General features: G+C 41.9%; 1 protein-coding gene across 5 annotated transcripts in view; it reads right to left on the bottom strand.

The window, feature by feature from the left end:
* Positions 1-12,742, bottom strand: part of LOC117705458 (armadillo-like helical domain-containing protein 4) — an 89,875-nt gene extending 77,133 nt beyond the window's left edge. The window contains exons 1-3 of one of the 5 annotated variants that reach the window (XM_076931126.1): positions 12,588-12,742; positions 1,944-3,318; positions 1,760-1,795 (exon numbers count right to left, since the gene is read on the bottom strand). In XM_076931126.1, coding sequence (XP_076787241.1) covers positions 1,760-1,795; positions 1,944-3,318; positions 12,588-12,596 — 1,420 coding nt within the window. In that variant the 5' untranslated portion in view covers positions 12,597-12,742. Of the gene's footprint in view, positions 1-1,759; positions 1,796-1,943; positions 3,319-4,802; positions 4,882-12,587 lie in introns of those variants that run through there. The other 4 variants (XM_076931124.1, XM_076931127.1, XM_034498132.2 and 1 more) reach the window with 4 other exon arrangements.
* Positions 12,743-13,005: the final 263 nt, after the last annotated feature.

Raw genomic sequence — 13,005 nt, 5'->3', positions numbered from 1 at the left:
TTAATAGGTTACCTGGCCCAGGTCATAAGATTTGCACATTCTGTTACAATTTTAAATGAGAATACATATAAACTTTACATAAATCCACTCTTTCCAGATGTCATTATGGGACTAACCACATAATAAAAGCTTAATCCATTAACAACAAAATTAGAGTTTTTTATCTTCTAATATTCAAAGATATGGTGGCCAGGAAAAAAAAATAGGAAATTTAGAATCAAGTCTGCTGACGACTTTTAATTTCTTTCCATATTATTTCTAGACAATTTAGTTTTGGGTTTATAAGGTCAGAGAACCAAAGTGGTTAATATCACTAGATAAATATCTACCTAATTATTTTTGTTGAGAAATATAAAAAAATTGCGCACAATTAATGGCATCCAAATAAGTATCAAATATTGTTATTAAACTATTTAATATATAGCTGTTTTTTTTCATATTTTCACAGGTTTTTATATATTTTCATGACAAAAAAGTTGAAAAACGTTAAACTACATTAGTTACAATGCTATTGATATACTGGTTGGGACTAATGCTTCCAGAAGCTGTCCACCAGATGGAGAATGTTATAAAGTATCCATGGTCTCTACCCAGGAGATGTCAGCAGTAAGTTTCAAGCAAAGCAACTGAAAGCATCTTTATATATTGCTACATGTTCCAAGGAGGATTGGGTCTGTGCAAAATAGTCCATTGTGAATTGGTTTATTGCTTATGTTAATTAGCTTCCTAAATTACACAAGAATTCACATGTGTGAATCTGTGTGTGAGATGCTGTCAGTCCTGCCCCCAGCTGGTTCTAATTGATAAATAAAGTTGCTAGTGGCCAATGGCTGGGCAAAGAGACAGAGGCAGGACTTTGAGGGAGAGGAGACCACTATTGCCAGGGAGAAGGTTCCTGCCTGAGGAATGTAGGAGACAGACAGAGACATTTCCAATATGAAAGAGTCTGGGGTTGTGGCCCACCAGGGCTGCAGGCCAGGGTCTGTGGCAGCCAGGATGGAAAATAGGTTTTAGTAAGCAATAATTCAGGAATAGCAGAGGGGAGAGTGTGTTAGTAGTGGGAAGGTTTGGAAGTGACCCAGCCAATGAGCTGCTTGCGGCCTATTAAAAATAAGGCTACACGTGTATGTCTTTCATTCATGAATCCAGAACATTTGGGTGGGTGTAGAGGAGGCATGCACACCTGTTGGGGAGTTTGGACTAACTACTTACCACCTCAGTCCAAAGTTGAGGACCTTGACTTATGTACAGCCTGCGATTTTTATGGAACATATATGATTTATTTGAATACTACTGTCTTTGACTTAAATGTAACTATTTCTAAGTTACCAATAACAGGCAAAACCAGGATTTAAAGAGATGGCTTGGTTGTTAAGAGCATTGGCTGCTCTTCCAGAGTACCCAGGTTCAATTCCCAGTATCCACATGGTAGCTCGCAGCCTGTAACTCCTCTTCAAGGGGACCCAACACCCTCACTCAGACATGCATGTACTCGAAAACACCAGTGAACATAAAATAAAACTAAAGAAATTATTTAAAAAGAAAAAACAAACAAGTAAACAAAACAACAAAAGCCAAACATGACAGCATACATCTCTAATATTACTACTCAGGAAGCAGAGACAGGAGGACAGTTGTAAGTTTCAGGTCAACTGGACAACATTTTAAGCTCAAGGCAAACCAAGACATGCAGTGAGATTCTGTCTCAATGTTAAAGTAAACAAACAAAATAAAACCGTCCAGGCAACAGGACACATACCAGTAGCCCTAGTAGTTATGGGCAAAGGCAGAAACACTGTGAATTCAAAGAAAACTTTTAAGTTCCCATCTCAAAATATTTCAAATATAAATAAAATTTTAAAAATATCCAAATTGAAGGTTTTCAAATTAAACAAAGCTTGAGGATGTTTTGTTATTTTAATTCTTTAGGTTTTTTACCTTACCTTTTACCACATTTCCTGCTTCCTGCTGTGACACAGGCTCATATTGAGAGGTAGAAACTGCAGTCTCTGAGGAGAGCTGGGTCCTGTCCTGGGTGGATGCTGTGAAGCCTCCTACACTTGAGATCAGCTTCATAGTGGAAACTTCAGGGTCTTCTGCCAGACTTGTGGGAGGGAAGGAAATTTGATAGCTGAAGACTGTTGACCTTTCATCTCCCAGTGCAGTTTCCAGGGCTGTTCCCAAGGCTGTTTCTCCTCCTGGGAGCCCTGGAGCCACCTTTGTGACCTCTGTGGAAGTGAGGCTCTCCTCAGTCTCCTCAAAGCTCCCATAGGTTCCATGTGGGGGTTCTATTCTCACTTGAGTTTCTGCATTGTCTCCAGGCTCTGGGGGCATCCCCCGACTTATGCTCTCAAATTTGGTGTCATCCCACTCCTCACTGAAGACAGAAGAGACTGGGCCAGGTGTGGTGACACTCACTGTGACCTTAGGGTCTTCCAGAATTCTGCCAGCTGTTGGTTCAATAGTCAGGACATTCTTGGGGATTGTCACCAAATACTTGGTGGTAGTGCTCTGGGCATCATCAGTTGCCATCTCTGAGGGCCTCTTCCTATCAGCCTCTATGTCTCTTGTGGAATCAACACCAGGAAAGGCAGTGGTAATCCTGGCTGCATCTGCTCTGATTTTCTCAGGTTCTTTGGTATTTACAGAGGAAGAAGGTGAATTCCCTAAGCTAACTGCTTCCTGACTTTCAGTTGCAAACAACTGGTTATTTACATACTCCAGGAAACCATGTGTTCCATCTGTGACAGCTTCTACAATAGGCTGGGTGCTCAAATTGCTGTAGGGTCCCCCCTGGTCAGGATTCAGAGAAGCTGGTGAAGATACAGCAACAGTAAACATGGCCCTGGAAAGGCTGTGCTCAGGAGACATTCTTTCAAGCTGGCTGGGACCATGCTCTTGTTCACTGGCTGAGACCACTGGCTCACTGGGAGAGTCAATGCCAGGGCTGGTAGGATGCAGAAGCCCAGCTCCTGGAAGTTGGCTCTCTTTGTTGACAGAGAATACTTTATGTAATGGTGTCACTGAAGGTCCTGCAGACAGTACCATTGGAACTTCAGAGGACATCTGCTGTGGCATGTACTTTGGAGCAAAGGAGATGTTTTCTTGGTCATCTGTGTTCATCTTTTGGGACTGCTCTTTTTCTGCAGATGCATGCGCTGTCTCCCTCCTTTCCACCTTTGGGAAAGCTTGACATCCTGGAGCCCAGGTGAGGAAGAGAATGCTACAGAAAGCCACACAGATGGGCAACAGAGTTGGTCTGCTCATAGTGGATGAAAAAAATAGGTTGAAGGAATTGACAATTGCAGTAATTGAGTCCTGTAGGCAAGTAAAGCACATCACACTGTCATATGGATGTATTTGTAAATCATCTGCTTTCTGTTAAACCAGAAGTGCAATGATCTCCTTTACTGCCTGACAGAAAGGAGGCAGGAGATGTTTGTCCTATTTCTTTGTACCCCTGAGACATAGATAACCCAGTTCACATTTCCCTGCTTAGTTCTTCAGCTGATTTGACTTAATGGCCCCTGGAAAATGGTATATAAAATCACTGTAGTAATAGCACCATGTATAAAAGGTGGAAACTTAATATTACAAATTAATGTAAGGAACGTTTGTGTTGACATGGTCTGCATGATTGTGTTCCTAAAACTCATGTGAGTTCTAACCATAAGGATGGATGGTGAGCACAGAGTCTGATGAATAAGACTAGGGTCCCAGTGAAAGAGGCCTAAAACATCCCCTTTCTTTCTGTCTAGCTTGTGAGTACATATAAATGATTGGCTACTATGAACCAGACCCTACCCAAAGCCCACACCTGCTGCTGCTCTTGGCTTGAACTTCAGAGTCCAGGAATGTAAGAGATTTATCTGAGGGCTTTTGTTGTTCTTACAACTGGGCTTTCTCACAATTCTCCCACTCTACCCAAGTTATGGTATTTTGCTACAGCAGTCAAAACAGAAAATATGCTTTCAAACTTGAAAAATATCAAAACATGCTGAATGAAAAACAGTTATTTTCATGAGTTTAGACAATGGGCTGGATGCGTGTGAATGATCTCTAGCCAAAATATATTTTTAAAATGTTCAATCTATTTGAAACAAGAAAAATTTTACACAAAACCTCCATGTTTCAAAATTTGAGAGTCATAAAACATACTTAGGCAACACAAACATATGGGTTTTTAATGTTCAAATTTGTACTTGTTCCTGGTTAGATATGATTTATAATAATTAGATTTGTTATATTCTTTAAACTATTCACAATCTCATTACAGCTACATCCATATAGCATATTATTACATCTGTATAGCATACCTTCACCCCAGTTTAAAGATTTACAAATCTTTATCCACTGTTCTGGGCTGGTCTTTAGATTTCATAATATTGAAAATTCCACAAATGTTGAATTCTCAGTACAAACAGGAAAAATCTAAAAGGTTAATTCCTGAAATTAGATTCTAAACATCAAAGTCTCATCTTTATGAAAGTTACTATTCTTCTTTCACTCACATCTAACCAACTAAACGGCCTAGAATATGCACACGCTGTGGAGTGTGAAATACAGAAACACACATTTTCACGAGGTTTCCTCCCTCAGCCTGAAGGATTTCACAGCTTTCATAGGGTATCCCATTTAGTCTTTTGGTTGTTCATTTTGGTTTGGGGGTTTTGTTTTGTTTTGTTGGTGGTGGTATTTTGTCTGTTTGTGTTTTGTTTTGTTTTGTTTTGAGACAACTTTTCTCTGTGTAGCCCTGGCTGTCTTGAAACTCACTTTGTAGACCAGACTGGCCTTAAACTTACAGAAATCAGCTTGCCTTTGCCTCCTGAGTGCTGTGACTGAAGGTGTGCTCCACCATGCCCAGGTCTCATTCAGTCTTAAAGGTCCTTTTAAAATATATATTTTTTAAAAAAGCAAGAGTCAGGTTTTGAGGCATGATTCAGGTGGCTGAAGAACAGAAGAAAACTGTATTTATATTGTTTAAACATATATAAAAAGGAATCCACAGATTGGAGCTGAGGGCTCCTACCAACAACAGTACCACCCAGTGAACCATCTTGCAAGTTGATCCTCTAGCCCCTTTCAAGCTTTCCTGAGAAACCTTGGGTCAGAAGTTCTTAGATAAGAAACATCCAAACTCTCCACGTCCAGAAATGAATAAATCAACAAACACTGGCTATGCTTTGAACCAGTGGTTTTCTAGAGTATTGTGCTACACCAAACCTTGACTCCACAGAGCTTCTGAAAAATATAGGAAGAGAACCCATGAGTTGTCAAGTGTCATGTGCAGAAAAGTAATGGTATCATCAAGATCATAATTAGCATGCAGAGGAAGCTGAATCCAAAGAAGCTAGGAGAAACTTTAAGCCTATCCATCTCTCCATACCACCCAACCCCCAAGATCCTTAGGCACTGGAAGGATGGCATTTAGATGGCAAGGGTTGAAACAATTTTAACTAAATATTAGCTTGCCTATATATAGTGTAATTTTAAGGGGAGAAAATATGGAGAAGACATTTGAGAAAAAGAGAAAATACACATGCCAAGGCACATCACATGTGAGATGTCATTCTACTTTAGATATGCCAGAAAATCCCTTATTCCATAGCCAGGTCATATGAGCCTACAGAGGGATGGTCCTGATGCCCCAATTTTCCTTCTTTAAAACAAAGACAAAGAGAGCTGTATATCAAAAGCGTCCATGGGCAATGAGTTTACACCTTTGGATTTGTGTGTAGACAAACTGAACTAGGAAACTATATTAATATTGCAAAGGATAAAATACTGATAATAACTACAGAAATCTCTGGTTTATTTCAGATCTATCTAGTCCTCTTTCATTCAGTGACATCTTATTAAACATAATAGATGATCGGAGGGATGCCCCGGAGACTGGGACTGGGGCTCAGAGACAGAATGCCTACTTAGCATGCGCAAGGCCCCAAGTTCAAAAAAAAAAAAGATATGGCCTAAAAGCTGAGTCTACATGATTCTATGCTTCTGGATAAAACCAGAGTAGCCCAAAATATCAAGAATGGGGAGTTTAGAGGAACATGGACTAGCATTAGAAAATAATTTCTGGATTTACTTTGCTCGTTAGCAGCTGCCATGTGCTGGTGAATATACCTCTTCACTTCTGCCTTTGATAAAACGGGGAGTTAGGAAATCAAACCATGAGATCCCCTCTACCTCTACGACTGTATACTCATGTCTCGTTACTATGGAGTAAAACAAACCTAAGACCGTTCCTGCAGTCTCAGCATTTCTCCATCAGGGAATGGAGGTGCCCACACATGTGAATGAGCACTGTACATTTTATGATTTGTAGCCTGTGGGCTGAGAGGAAATTTTTCTGAACAATTTAGGTTGAGGGGAAGGAGAAAAAAGATAAAGGTTTAAGTAGCTCCAACCATCTTGCCAAGGCAGAATTCTCCTCAGGGTCTTAATTCATCTACCTCTAGAATTCTAGAATGTCTGTGTGCAGGGAATTCTGCTTCTCCTCTAAAAGATGTTCCTTGTGTGAGTAAGTCTGGCCATCTGCTTTCTAAATCCAATTACAGTAGAGAAAGTGGGGGTGACCCACCAGCCTTTTGTGTGTCTGTGTATTGAGCCATATGCTCCTTAAAACATGTGAACTGTAAAAGAAACTGAGATGACGGCCTGTAGGAATGGCAGCAGCAAGCAGCCTGCCACTCAGAGGAATTAGCACATGACCTTCAAATCTCTCAGGCTCAGTGCAGGTCTCCATCACTGCTCTTAGGAGTTTAGCATCAAACAATGGGAACTGTATGACATTAGAAAATATGGAAGAAAACTCAGACCACAATCAATTTGTTGCTAATATTCTTAACCCTAAACCACTCCTGTAGCCATGTTTTATATAGTCTCTGGCCTTTGCTTTCTTTCCTCTACACTACATCCTCTACATGGCCAAGTGCCCAGGAGAGAGGAAATGCTGAGCAGATCTTGGCTGAAAAGCCAGGATTGTCTTTAGGCTGCTCTGCAGGGAGAAGGGAAGAGGGAAAATGCCACTGTTTATGAGCATCTGTGTCTCAGGTTCAATTATCTCAAGCCATAGAATACTTAAGGAACAAAAGGAAGTTATTCTTCTCTTGCTTTCTGTTCACACTGCATCTTTGGGTGCTGTTATGTCTGTGTCTCTCCATGCTGGTTAGTTCTCACAAAGTCTAACCAAATTCCTAATAGCAGATATTCACTCCACCTAGTATACAAAGCATTCCTTAGGGAGCTAATCAACACTACTTTGTCTGTCACTTGCTATCAAGGTACACTGATGGCTTCTGCTGTCGTCTGAATAATTTGCTGCATTTCTGCCAGCAGTGGGCAGATAAGCTGTTCTGCCATGCATTATCTTTGACAGTCTTAAATAGACACAGTCCAGAACCTTCTTGTCAATCTGGCATATTCAATCTTAAAGGATCATGAAAAGCAATGTTAAAAAAACAAAATAAATAAAATAAACCCTACAACTGTAGCCTTGTTCTTAAACGTTAGGTTTTCTACACATTTACTTGGTCAGTATGTTTCTAGTTGAGATGGACACCATTATTGCTTCAGTGTGTTACCAAAACAAAGACATGACAGGGAACCCAGCACGTTGACACTTTTCTTATTACGACCGAGCTCATAGAGTAAATTGAATTTCATATCTATTCTAAAAGGACTATGAGCATTGCCCCAAGAGTACTGAAGGCACAGACAAGCTCTGACAGTTGGCTCATATCTACAGAAACACTATGGAAAACTGAGGAGAAATGGAGAGGCAAGATCCCAGTTCATAGACCCCGCTTGTCTGCTGGAAAGATGAGGTGGTGATCCAGCAGCCATTTGTGGGTTTGCTCTTTTTCCTTTCTATCCAATTGAATGTTTGAACTTCAAGGCAAGGAGGACACATTGTGTAATGTCTGCAGCAAAAATGCTATCTGCAACGCAAACTGACAGACAACCGTTCAGTCCTAGATGCGGTCTGTATGGGGTCTTCCCTTGTCTTTCAAAACAATTACATCTGGTGGCCACTGGGGTCTACATCAAACTCAATTTTCTTTTTCACCTAACTTTCAATACCATCTTTATTTATTTATTTTTCTTTGAAATCCCAGCGTCCCAACTGCTGTGACTCTGTCCTTCATTCTCCCTCTTGGAGTGGCCGATGCCTAACTGGATCCTCATTAGTTTAATTGCTTTCTAATTGGTGAATCTGTCTAGACTGTCTCCTTTGTAAGATATCACAGACCACCCAGATGGTTTGTTCTTGAGAATAAAACGATAGTGATCAATCAAGAGAGGCCACTGCTTGAGTAATGCTTTGAGCCAACCGCTGTTAAGTGAGTGGTGGAAATCTACCTTATTTACTCCCACAAAATGAGGTGGGTGCTACCGTAGTCCTGATTATCTTTCAGATGAAAAAGCTACACGTTTACAGAGGATAACTGTTTCTGTGATAGCTTGTAGCTTTGTTTGATCTTTTGGAGCCTTTCAGACTTCAGTATCCTTGCCTTTGCCATCTGGCTTCTCTGCCTTCTCAAGGCACGGAATGTAATGTCCTCAAATACACAAACCCCCAGCTGTACATCTACTCTCCAAATCTCACACCAGGGCCAAGCAAATCCCCATCTTCGGGGCAGATGCAGCTCCCACTTAAATGCTTTACACACGAGCCTTCATATTGATTCTGCTTCCACCACTTTAGCCTGACATTTGCTCTTCTCTGCATCCTATATCAAGTCCTGACCATGTTTCTAATGGGCATTAGAAAAAAGATGCTATAAAAAAAAAATATAAAACACAATACAAACACACAAACTAGCCCATTCTCTTCCCATTATTCTCTCAGCTTTTTTACTGCTAATTATCTTCTCTGTAAGTCATCTCACTTCAAAGGAAATTACATCTCTTGCACATTCGCATTGGTCTTTTAAATTTCCTTTGTTTGCCTAGTTTTTAATGGTGACAACTGGATAGAGGACACAATCAATACATAGCTGATGGGATGGAGTAACTACGAGTAATCATTTAAGGATGGGGTATCCAGTGTCAATTTAGTACCAGAGGATTTCCCACGGCATTTAGTCTCTCCAAATCTTATTGTGTGCTTTGTTACCCACCTGACCACTTTGGTCTGATTATTCAATAAAGCCAACAAATTGTGTATGTTCTTATTTGCCCTGTAGTTTAGCTTATGAAAGTCTCTCTCTCCCCTCTCTCTCTCTCTTTTTCCTTCTCTCTCTCTCTCTCTCTCTCTCTCTCTCTCACACACACACACACACACACAGAGAGAGAGAGAGAGAGAGAGAGAGAGAGAGAGAGAGGAGACAGAGAGAGAGATGGGGAAGTGAAGAAGTTACAGGTAAGTAGCTTTAGAATATTGGGTCAACTTGTTTCCTAATGACCTTCTAATCTTTCAGAAATCCAGTCGATTCTCTGATTGACAAAGGAGGAAAAAGTCCTTTTCTTTTTTCTTTTTTCTTTTCTTTGGTTAGGTGTCTTAATAATCTCTTTACTTTGTGCTTTTCTTGATCCTCATGGATCCATATGTCACTGTTTTGTTTCTAAGCATCACTGTTCTCCTTGTCAATATTATTGCCTTAATCAACTCTGGCTCTATTCATCTAGCTACAGATCTTGGCATTAGTGCACCACATTACCGATTCAATGTGTCACTCACTGCAACCCTCACTGGTCTCTCATATTGGTTCTAAGATCTGGGCTGCAGCCATCCTTTACTGTAAATTAAAGAGATAGGATGACAAATGATCCTTTCAGCAGACTGTTCCATCACAGTGGAACAATAAAGAATGACGTCGCTGCAGAGAGTGATGTTCCCCACGGAGCACAGCAGCCCAGGCCAGGGCTAACTGAGAAGAGGGTGAGTAGACAGGTCAAGCCCCAGCAAAGTGATCTCTCCAGCTTCAGACCACAAATGAGTTCTGCACATTGTTCCCTTCCAGAGCTTTGTCTAGTTAATGACGCTAACAAACAACAAGTCCATGCTTCTCACCCTCAGTATATCATTCTATCCTTGGTAAGAGAAGTTGTCCTTGAAGATTAAAGCCTAACGTGCAAGTTCTCAGGGAACCTTGAACAAACTGTGACAACAAAGATACCAAATGGCAAGACAGAGATAAGAAGACTCCAACTCATGCTGAGCCATCGTGGTCACCACCAGCAGCATAAGCATTCTGTTTTCTTCAAAGGGTAGAAGACAGGAAAAAAACTGGCAGCAGACATGAGAGCACTCTGAAGAAACTTAAATATCAAGCAATGCAAGATAAGTTAACACAGTTCTGATATACAAGTCTCTCGAACCACAAAGAGCAATTTGAAGTATTTATAGCATCATTCAACTGTGGACTAAATGTTTGTCACCTAACTTCAATTTTCAGATTTTCAGTGCAGAAATCCTGTCCTGATGAGTTTCTTATAGGAAGCAGTTGTTTTCATATCAGGCGGTTCTTTTCAATGACCCAGTTTAACACTTTATTTCTGTCCCCTGTGGATCATGAACCTCATTTGCCTGGAAAGATCTCTAAGCAATAGTTGGTCTTTATGAGAAAGAAAAAAAACTTTCAGAGATTTTTCTCATCACCAATAATTAAACACAATATGAAAAATAACCCTGAGCACACATATCTTAACTGAAAAAAAAATGAGTTTTCATCCTAGAGAATAAATACAGACTACGTTTGAAGGAAAACTCAGTGAACAACAGCAATGCATCATGTGTGGTGGCCTGCCCACACCTTCACTCACACACAGCACTGGAGGCAGAAGCAGGTATACATCTCTTAGTTCCAGGACAGCCTCATTTATACAGCTAAGTCCAGGCCACCTGGAGCTACATAGTTCATCCACATCTCAGGGAGAAAAAATAGAAATGGGGGGGGGGATAGAGAGAGACAGAGAAAAAGAGAAACAGATAGAGAGAGAAAGAAAGAGAGCAAGAGACAGATGTAGAAAGAAATGCTAAGAAATAAAATCTGCATACAACTGAATGATAACTTTAAAGCTACTGAATAGGATGAAGCACACCTGATATTCACAAGTGAAATTTTATCTTAGAAGATGGGCTCATCGCCCTCACTTATAGTACCAAGTGCATTTAGCACAGAAACATTTCTATAGTGACAGATGACCATGGTGTGAAGGTCCAGCAACAAAGATCCACTATGTACAGTCAGAAGCCTCTCAAGAAAACAAAGGCAAATCCACATTGCCCTAATTGGCTCTGTTGCTGTAGCTACCTTAGACTTAGTGAGCCTTGGGAGTTTTGCAGTCAATATTAAGGCAGCTGCATAACTGTGTGTAGTTCATTAGTACAGCCAGTATAACAAATTCTACTGTGTCCATAAGAGCAAACCAGGCTGGCTTTATAACTCTACTCTGAACAATAGAAGCAGTATTCTGACCCTGCAAAGCCTCCCTCCAGACTCTGACTTTTTCTGAATGATGCTAAGGATTTGCTGACTTCAGCTGCCTGTTCAGAAGACGCTTAGTTGAAGGAGACACACAGGAGCTTAATAGACTTGACATCAATAAAAACACAAAAAGAAGGGGGAGGCATGCAATTTCTGACCACATGTATTGTCCTCAGTGAAGAGCTTTCAGAAGTCTGTGGGTGGTTTTCTAACCTTGTCTTAACTCCTCTTAAGTTTCAAAGGAAAACTTGCAAAGAAAAACATTGCAGACACTTGAAGCAGCCTTCTTTGCTATATTCCACAAGAGATCTGTACTTTAATTTGGTACCCACGTTTTCTTTCCAAGGAAAGGAAAGAATGTCTCATCTTGGAGAGCCCCAAATTCTTGAGAGTCCCATTTTGGCTGCCTCCTTGCTCAGCCAGGGCTGTAGTTTCCACAAGATCAGAATCTGTATTGGCTGGGCTCTGTCAGTGACCAGAACGCACACGCTCTGTCTCAGCACCTCAAAACCGTGCTTCTGTCTCAAGCTCCGCAGAGCTTTCTCCCACCTTGACCCTTAGTACTTTTTTTCTAATTAGGTTAAGTTCTCAGGGAGTGTCCTTCATTTGTCCTGGGGGACCCGCGAGAGCAAGAAGGCTCCCTGACATCCCTGCATCAAACATTCAAATATTTTTGTTTTTGTTTTCTGTAAAGTAGCAGACCCTTTTGGGAGGCCACAGCAGTCCGCTCCTCTATTGCTAGCTTTAAGTGGCACAGGAACACTGGGACCTAAGCTTTGAAAGGAATGAACTAAGGTCTTGAGGAACTTCTCTTTCACAAGGTTGAACTGTAAGGGGAGGGAGAGCAAAAGGAGCAAGTCCACAAAAAAGCAGCCAGCCTGGAAGCTCTTCCTGCACAAAGGCTTCTCCCAGGTGCTGAGCAGCAAGGCTGGGATGGACCAAGTAGTGCTGAAAGCCTTCCCAGGCCTGCATGATTCGTCCAGTGCTCCTGGAGCTGTCCCCGCTCAGTCAGAGCCCGGGTACCGCGTTCCGGGAGGGTTCAGGGAGCTCCACCCTAGAGCTGCCCCACTCACAGAGCAAGCCCGAGCAGCCCTGGAATCTCGCCCCACCCCTGCCTCTCGCCAGGTCTGCAGAAGCCGGGCTTGTCCTCACCTGGAGCATTCAGCACAGCTGAGCGAGAAGGAAAGTGGCAGCGCCAGTGCCAGCCATCCCTGCCACGACTCAGGTAGAGGCCGCCTACACTCCCTTGGCTGTCTGGGCTGCTAGAGGGAGGGCGCTTGGCTTTGTTGTTTATTCATAAGACTGCAGCTAAGGCTAGGGATTGGCCAGCGGGTAGGTATGCCCGCCTCTCTTGCAATGACGAGCTAAATCACCACGCCCCTACAGCTTGGACTTTGTAGACTCAGCCACTACACCGCCTGGAGCAGAGTGGGACACCGGGGCCCCCAGCTTTCTCTCTTCACATCCTGGATTTCTGCTGCAGCTCCCTTTACACTTTCAGAGAGGACACCAGAGCACTGGTCCAACCAGATCAAGAATTTCTCTGGTGCCTGGTAAACAAGGGGCACTC

This window comes from Arvicanthis niloticus, chromosome 3 (genome assembly GCF_011762505.2).
Source record: "Arvicanthis niloticus isolate mArvNil1 chromosome 3, mArvNil1.pat.X, whole genome shotgun sequence".
Taxonomy (NCBI): Eukaryota; Metazoa; Chordata; class Mammalia; order Rodentia; family Muridae; genus Arvicanthis; species Arvicanthis niloticus.
This window is presented reverse-complemented; position numbering and strand designations above follow the sequence as displayed.